At 53.8% G+C, this 7,758-nt stretch overlaps 1 protein-coding gene across 4 annotated transcripts; it reads right to left on the reverse strand.

Moving 5' to 3' along the window:
* Window positions 1-4: 4 nt before the first annotated feature.
* LRRC3C (leucine rich repeat containing 3C) lies at window positions 5-6,090 on the reverse strand. Of its 4 annotated transcripts, none has more exons than XM_045520730.2 (3): window positions 2,608-2,920; window positions 2,174-2,224; window positions 5-1,810 (listed from the first exon to the last, which is right to left on the reverse strand). In XM_045520730.2, exons 1-3 carry the CDS (start codon window positions 2,880-2,882, stop codon window positions 1,009-1,011), a joined length of 1,128 nt encoding a protein of 375 aa, XP_045376686.2. In that variant the 5' UTR covers window positions 2,883-2,920; the 3' UTR covers window positions 5-1,008. The 4 variants fall into 4 exon arrangements, with proteins under 4 accessions (XP_045376686.2, XP_045376688.2, XP_074198994.1 ...); XM_045520732.2 differs by lacking the exon at window positions 2,608-2,920 and adding an exon at window positions 2,927-3,216 and having other exon boundaries at window positions 7-1,810; XM_074342893.1 differs by lacking the exon at window positions 2,608-2,920 and adding an exon at window positions 3,033-6,090 and having other exon boundaries at window positions 69-1,810.
* Window positions 6,091-7,758: the final 1,668 nt, after the last annotated feature.

Below are 7,758 nucleotides of genomic sequence, written 5' to 3' on the forward strand. Positions count from 1 at the left end.
AGGGGTGGTGGAGGTGGTGGTGAAAGTCTCAGCACCCTCCCCTTCCTCACTGCGGGGCCACACGCGTTCAATGAAATGAACAATAAGAGAGATCGGGGCATTAATGAAAGGACTTTATTCAATTGTCCAGTGATGTTCTGGGGATGGGAAACCTCCTGGCTCCCTCCCGCCCCCCACCTCCGTCTCTCTAGTGACCCATCCCCAGATCAGGCAGAGCAGAGACTGCTTTTCTCCCAAGGGGAAGGGTTCGGGAAGCCCTTCTGTGTATAAAGGACAGAGAGATAGGGAACCTCTGGAAAAGGAAGCAGGGAAGCTAAGCCAGGTGGACCCCAATAGAAGGTACAGGAAGAGGAGTCTAGGGCCCTGAGAGAGGTGAGAAGCACTGAGGATGCAGGAACTTTTCAGTAGAGGCAGAGGGAGAAGAGAGGAGGAGCCGGCTGGGTCCTTTCTGGCCTCACCGCCAGCTTGGTCCCAGCAGCCCCTCGCCCCTCTATGCACCTTCTAGCCCCCAAGTAGGTCTTGCCGCTGCTTAGACATTCAGAGTTCTTACATCTTCTTTGCCTTTGTCCACCGACTTCCAGCTGAGGGTGTCCCTCTTCTGCCCAAAGCCCTCCTCCTCATTCTTGAAGAGTCAGTTCAAGCATCCATCTGGTGGGTGAAGCCTTTGAGATCACTTCCGCCAGCCTCTTGAGCTGCCTGCTCCTACCTCTGAGTTGGCACACATACCACCTACTGTCATTCTCTGTTCTGTTGTCCCCCTCCCCCCGCTACCTAGACTTAGAAGCTCTGTGTCTAGCACAATCCAGGCCCACAGTAGGCACTGAAAACCTCAGGCACCAAAGATGGTGTTGGTTGAGAGAGAGATCAGGTGTTTAGGGGAGACAGAGGAGGAAGGGGGTGGAATTGGGGGATGGGAAAGGGCTGCAGAGGAGACAGAGGGGTTCGGAGGAGACGGGAGGGCATAGAAGCAGGAGTGTGGGGCATGGGCCGGAGGAGTGGTCCTGGTCATCAGACCACTGTGCTGAGGGTAGAGGAGTCCTCAGAGCGTACAGGCAGCACGGGTGCCTGCTTGAGGGGACGTCGGGTCTCCTCCCGGTTCTGCCACACGTAGTGGGCCAGATAAGTCACCACGAGCACCAGCCAGCCCCCCATGGTGACCAGCAGGGCCACATCAGTGCTCCGCCGGGCCCCGCCCCGCCCCGTCCCACACAGCTCTTCCTCCCCTGCCAGTGCCAGGAACTCCTGCCCCACGAGGTCTGGTCGGGCTCCTGGGCCACACACAATGCCCGTCCCAGTGCCTGGTGCCAGCCTCACCCGCCTGAGCAGCTCCTGGAGGGCACAGTCGCAGCGCCACGGGTTGGCGGACAAGTTCACTTGGATCTGCAGCCCCACGAAGGCCTCCAGGGGCACCGAGGCCAGCTGGTTGGCAGAGAGGTCGAGGTGGCGCAGTGTGCCCTCCAGGCCCTGGAAAGCGGCACCAGAGAGGTGGGCAAGGACATTATGGGACAGGTCCAGCTCCTCCAGGACAGGCAGGTGCTGGAAGGCACCAGCCGGCACCGATGCCAGCCGGTTGGCATCCAGGTAGAGCTTGCGGGTGTCGTTGGGGATGCCAGTGGGCACGGTGCTCAAGCCTGCCTGGCTGCAGCGGAATGTCTGCTCCCCTGCTTCCTCGGCCACGTAGCAGCCCTGGAGAGCTACCCGGGGGCTGGGCACCACACCCCCTGTGCCTATCACCAGCAGCAGGGACAGGAGGTGACCGGCTGATGGGAGCATGGCCACAGATTGGCATAGTCCTGGAGTGGAGTAGGATCTGGGGAAGGAAAAACCCCATCAAAGAAGAGTCAAGAGAATTCCACTCCCTGTGGCCAGCTCTCTCCTCCTCAAGTCCCCTTGGGGATTCTCTTTGGGCTGGGGCCTCTCCTCTGGGGGCTCTCCAGGCCTAGGCAACATTTTGGTTCTTTGGGGTCTAAGGCTCCTTACTGGGCCCTTTGGGTAAAAGGCCCCCCTGGGCCTGAGACTCTCTTAGGGTCTCTTTGCTTCTGGAGGGCTACTCTGCAAAGTCTCTTGGTCCAAGGCCTTGTTGGTCATTCTGGGTCTGGGGGCTTCTAAGCTTCTGCTTCTGCCCACGTATTGATTTCCTTCATTGGAATAAAGGCTTTTTCTGCCAACCTACCTGGGTGGCTGCCAGGTGGGCCAGGTAGGCACCAGAGGGCCTGCTTGGTACCTATGTGAAGGAGACGAGGAGGATGGATCAGCAGCTGGACTTCACGGCATCCAGCTAGGCTGGGTGGCTCAGACCCCACTTTCTGTGCCCATCCACCCTTTTCTGGGACTGTCCACCTCTCTGCCTGCCCCAGCTTTGTCCTCTCCGCCCCCTTCTTCCTCCCTTGTCCTCTCCCTCCTCCTCCCAGCCTCTCACCCCTGTTGACGGGAGAGCCTCCTCCTGTGCTGCCCTCTCCCGGGAAGTAGCCTCCCTGCTGCTCGGCTCTGGAGACCCGCTTCCTCCTCCAGCAGCCCTGCTTGCTCGTAGCTGCTGGAAGTTGGGGGTTGGGGCCCAAGAGTGTTGGGTTTCCTGGCATGTGACTCCAGGCCCCAGGTGTTGGATACCTGAGCCATGGCCTGGCCGGGTGATGCCAAGAGAGGGCAGATCCTGGACCCTGATGAACTCGGCTGTGGGAAGACCAGGCCCCAATTCCATTCCCTGTCTCAGGCTTCCCTTCCAGGCCTCGACGTTGCCGTCCTCCATCCCTCCTCTCCCAGCTGGGGCTGAGACTCTGCCTCCTGGAACCTCTGCCCTTTGTCCAGAGCCTGGCTGAGCAGAAGGATCCCTGCTTGGCAGGACTAGGGTGGGCCTGTCTCACATCCACTGCCCCCAGCTCCATCCCACCCCAATTCTCCTCTGCCCTTCTACGGTGCCCCATGGCACCTTCTTCCATGGTGAGGAAACTTCCCTTGGCCTTTTCCTTGGAACACTTGTCTGTCTCTGGAGGACCTCATCTCCTGGCTCCTCACAGGGTGCCCAACCTGCTTGCCTGGCAGGGAGCACTGTGGCTCAATTCTAGTCAGTTCTCTGCGCTGTTGGTAGACGGCCCCTCCAGGAGTTGGAAGGAGTTCGTCAAGGTTTCCTAAGTCTGTCGTGGTCGTCTCCAAGCTTTCCCGCAGACGGTCTGTTCTGGATTGCAGCTGACTCAGGTTGTCTGTTTGCTGGAACCAAGTTGGACCTTTCACTCTCCCTCATGCCTGGGATCCAAGCAGGGCGGGGACGACTTACTCCCCTGGGGCCTCTTGATCCCGACCCTCCTTTGCAGCCATGCCTCCCCATTACACCATGTTCCGCTGATGTCATGGAAGGGGGCAGAAGAGTCGGGGTCACAGAGATTTGCACAAAAGGAGATGGAGGTCATTTCCCTTCTGAGAAGGAAAACCTTACTGGATTTTGTAAGAGAATGTGAATGACCAAGATCAGACGTAACTGCAGGGCCCAGTGCAAAATGAAAATGTGGGCTCCTTGGTTCAAAACCGTTAAGAATTTCAAGGTGGCAACAGCAGCAGATGGTAAAACCAAGTGCAGGGCCCTTGTGAATGCAGGACTGCACAGGTGCCATGCTCCTGAAGCTGGCCCTGCAGTTGATCTTTGAACCAGCAATTTCAGAAGCGTGATGGAAGCTAGAATCAGATGGTAGGATACTGGGTGGTGTCATCTCTGGGAATGCCCTCACTGCTGACATTCTGGTGACATCAACAGGGTCATTTCTCAGACTCACATTAGTCCAAGGAATCAGATGAGACACATTTCCTGCACTTGGGCAGGAGAAGTGAACATTTTGTCTGTGGATTGCTTGTTAGTTAGGCCAGGCACTCCCCCACTGCTTACCTGGGGGTCCATTTTGGGACTGAGGCTACGTGCGGAATAGAAAGTACATGGAACCTTCCCAGTGCTCTCCTGTCACGCTGGGCTGGGCACAAGAGTTGAGACTAGCTGTCTGTGGAGAGATTTATCCCCTTCTCAGGCTAGGGCAGCTACAGGAAAGAGTGGGACCGGGGTGTCTAGCACAGCAGCTGCAGGAGAAGCGGGAAGTCTGCGCACCTGGGAGAGCCCAGCCGGCTCTTGGATGTGGTTCATGGAGGGCGGCAAAGTGCAGGGCTCAGTAGAGAAGGGAGAGTGGAGAGGAGGGAGGGCCCACACTGAGGACGGGGCACAGTGCAGGCTGGGAGTTGACGAGGTTGGAGCAGAAGTTCTTCTCCGCCATTCATTCATTCATTCATTCATTCACTCATTCATTCAGTGAGGATTTCCTGTGAGCCCCACGTTCTAAAGGTCTTCGATAGCAGGGGTTAACCATGCACTTAGTGTGCATGTTGGAATCACTTGGGGGAGCTTCTAAAAATTAATCTCGCTTGGGCTTACCTGGACCCTCTGTGGATGGGGTCTAGGCTTTGGTATTTTTCAAAAGCTCCCCAGATATTTCTAATGTGCAGTCTGAGTTGAGAACTGCTGGTCTAGCGGGAGACATGGACGTGTCGACACACGTCTCCACAGTGCCCTCACGTGATGTCTGTGTGTACAGGAGCTGTGAAACCAGAGAGAGGTAACTCACTGGGGCAGAATCTGCTGGTGGTGTTGGGGAGGCAACATTCTACCTCCACCCAACTAGGGCTTTTCAGCTGGGCCCGAGGATTAAAGTGACATAAGACAGACTAAGAAGAGAAAAGCACACAAATTTATATGTCTTACATGACATGGGAGCCCTCATGAGGAAATGAAGACCCAGGGGGTGGGTGTAGCTCAGGGGTAGAGCACGTGCTTAGCAGGCAGGAGGTCCTGGATTCAATCCCCAGTATCTCCATTAAAAAAAAAAACAAGCCTTAAAAAAAAATAAATTCTCAATGCACAAGAAAAATTAAGGAAATGAAGACCCAAGGAAATGGCAAAACATTAATACTTTTATACTAGGTTGAATAAAGGGAGGAAATTGTGAAAAAGTGACTAAAATATACAGAAGACAAGAATGATTTTAACAAGGTCTGTGCAGAATTTTCTTGGCTTTGATTCCCTACCAAATAATGTTTCTTTTCTCGGTACAGGGAGGGCATTTTTCACATGGGATTTTTTTGTCTCTAGTTTTCTAGAAGAAAAGGAGAGATTAGAATGCTCTTTTTGCATCTGCTGGTTTTTTTTTTTCCCCTAATGTGCCTTTAGCTCAAAATAATCCTTATGCCCAACTGGCATATTTTGTGGGAGGTGGTTTATTCTGCCACCCTGCAGTATCTGTGCCTTACCTCCCACCCGGATAACACATGCTGATTTGGGAGTAGCAGTGCGTTCAGCCCCTCATGACAGAGCCTGATTGATCCTCTCAATTTATCTGAAATGCCGTTGTCCACTTTCCCAGCCACCTTTGCCATGGGGAAAATACGATCAATGACATGTAAGCAGAAGTCTGCTGAAGCAGTTTCTAGGTCAGTCTGATTTGCTCATGAGAGAGGATGGATTGGGGCCTCCCCTTCTCCCTATAGCTTTCTTCCTGCTTTGATCTCGGAGGATCAGCTACAGCTGTCTTGTGGCCATCAGGCAGCAAAGCAGAAAGGAAAGGTCAAGAGAATCACTGAGACGCTGGCCTGGATGTCACTGAGCCACTCAGCCGACACCAGCACCCACCGGCCTCTGGACTCATTATGTGAGGAAAACAACCCCTGCTTCAGTTCTTCTTAACTTGGCTGCACATGCGAATACAGGAAGTTTTGAAAATTACTTGGGTCCACCTCAGAGAGTCTGATTAAATTGATCTGACCTGTGTGCAGTGATGGGGACTTTTACAAGCTCCTTAGGGGATTCTGATGGCAACCCGGGGTCGGAATAATTCCTTTGCTTGGGTTTTCTGTTGCTTCCAGCTGAGAGCATTCCTACCCTGATACCCTAACTTCCAGGACATCAGGGAGGGCTCTACCAGGGAGTGACACTTGAGCTGGGTCTTTAAGGCTGAGTTCATCAGGTGGAGCAGCAGAGTATGTGCAAGAACAAGGGAGCATGAGAGGGCTTGGCTTCTCCTAGACAGTAGAGTAGAAGGGATCGTGGCAAAGGCTACAGCTAGAGTGGAGAGGGACCAGATCCCCGCGGTCTTGTACACCAGGTAAGAATTAGGACTTGGTTCAGTGGCTGATGGATTGAAGGGTTTTAAAATTAGCTTTGATCTTTGGATCACTTTGCTGGCTGTGTATGAGATGTATGGGTGGAAGAGACACCAGTTACTGCAACAGTCCATGTGGGAGATGATGAGGGCCTTGGTGGAAGCCATGGCATGGGACAGAAGGAGCTATGACTGGGGTGTTCCATCCTTTACCGTGGCCTGTGAGGTGCATGGAGAACCCCTAGGCCAGGCCCAAGATCATCAGATATTCGTGCCATTGGGCATGTCCTTCCCCAGCCTTCTTAGGCCTTTGGTTCTCTGGACCTCACGGCTTCTGAGATCCCTTCCAGCCTTATGTTCAATGTGCCTATGATGGTGGGGCAGGGAAGAGGCTGAGGCATGGCAGGGTCTGGCTCTCAAGTTCAGGGCCCTGGTAAATAGGCCCCTCAGGCCCCCACCCTGGGTGGGCTGAGTCACAACTCCAGGTGGAGTAACTCTCTCTCCAAGGGCAGTAACTCCATGCCCCAAAGATGTGACCTTGGAGGAATGAAGGTCATTAGGCCTCCAGGTCCCTGCCTCCCTGATGTCTGAAGCCCCCAGGTCCAGCCTGGGTAGAGGAGGATAATGAAAGGAGAGCCGGGGACCCATCTAACGCCAGTCTCTTGGGCAGTTTGAGCTGGAGGGGCAGCAAAGGTCTCTGTTAATCTTGTTCCTTGTGGGAAATGACCAAGGCTGGACACCCCTTGTGCTCACATCCTCAGATGTACTCTCTCATTTGTTCAACACACACATCCTGGATCTCTTAGGCACTGGGGATGTGGAGAGAAGCAGAACAGCCCCCAGGCGATGGGGGAGGATGGACATGTGCACCAGTCCAGCCGCCTGATAGCCTAGTGGTGGGCTCTGGCTGAGGTGCCCAGGGAATGAAGCAGTGGGTTCTGCATGGACAGCTGGGGAAGCCTTCTTGGAGAAGGTGACAGGTGAGGGATGGCCTTGCGGGACAAAGAGGAGTCTACCAGATGGACAAGGATAGGAGGACAGGCATTGTAGGCTGAGACAAGAGCCTGAAAAATGTGTGTTCTGAGAGTGGTTAGGGGCTTGGTATGGCTGTAGTTTGGGATCCTTTGGCTAACATTTACTGAGAACCTACTATATGCAGGAAATGCAAATATGAGTAAGACAATATGGAGCGAGCAGCCTATAGGGGAAGCGGATGTGTCACGGATAACTTAAATACAGCGCCCCCAGTGCAGGGGAGAAATCTTTACAAGGCACCTATGGAAACACAAGGGACACACGGCTGAGGAGGCCGGTGTGTGTGTCCAGGAATGGCTTTTGGGAGAAATGCCACTTAGCTGTTTGACCTTCAGCAAAATATTTAAACTCTCTGTACTGCGATTTTCTCATTTGTTAAGAGGAGACAATAAAAATATCTGCTTCACAAGGCTGTTTTAAAGATTAAAAGAGTTTGTACATGTAAAACTCTTTGCCTGGTGCGTGGAACAGAGCAAACGCTCAGTAAAGTTGGCTGTGATTGTTGCCGAAGGAGGAACTGGTGTTAGGAGGGAAAGGAGGAAGGTGACCTGGGGCAGTGGCTGCCCAGAATCTTTTTATAGCCATTGCCCTTTTG

The sequence above is a fragment of the Camelus bactrianus genome, chromosome 16 (assembly GCF_048773025.1).
Source record: "Camelus bactrianus isolate YW-2024 breed Bactrian camel chromosome 16, ASM4877302v1, whole genome shotgun sequence".
NCBI classification, from domain to species: Eukaryota; Metazoa; Chordata; class Mammalia; order Artiodactyla; family Camelidae; genus Camelus; species Camelus bactrianus.

Bases quoted from the DNA above. Each gene is read 5' to 3' on its own strand.
- LRRC3C (XM_045520730.2), bottom strand. From the start codon at position 2,882: ATGGAGCTGGGGGCAGTGGATGTGAGACAGGCCCACCCTAGTCCTGCC. The intron at 2,225-2,607 runs GTATCCAACACC...TCCTTCACATAG, and splicing joins CCGGCCAGGCCATGGCTCAG to GTACCAAGCAGGCCCTCTGG. The intron at 1,811-2,173 runs GTAGGTTGGCAG...TTCCTTCCCCAG, and splicing joins CCCACCTGGCAGCCACCCAG to ATCCTACTCCACTCCAGGAC.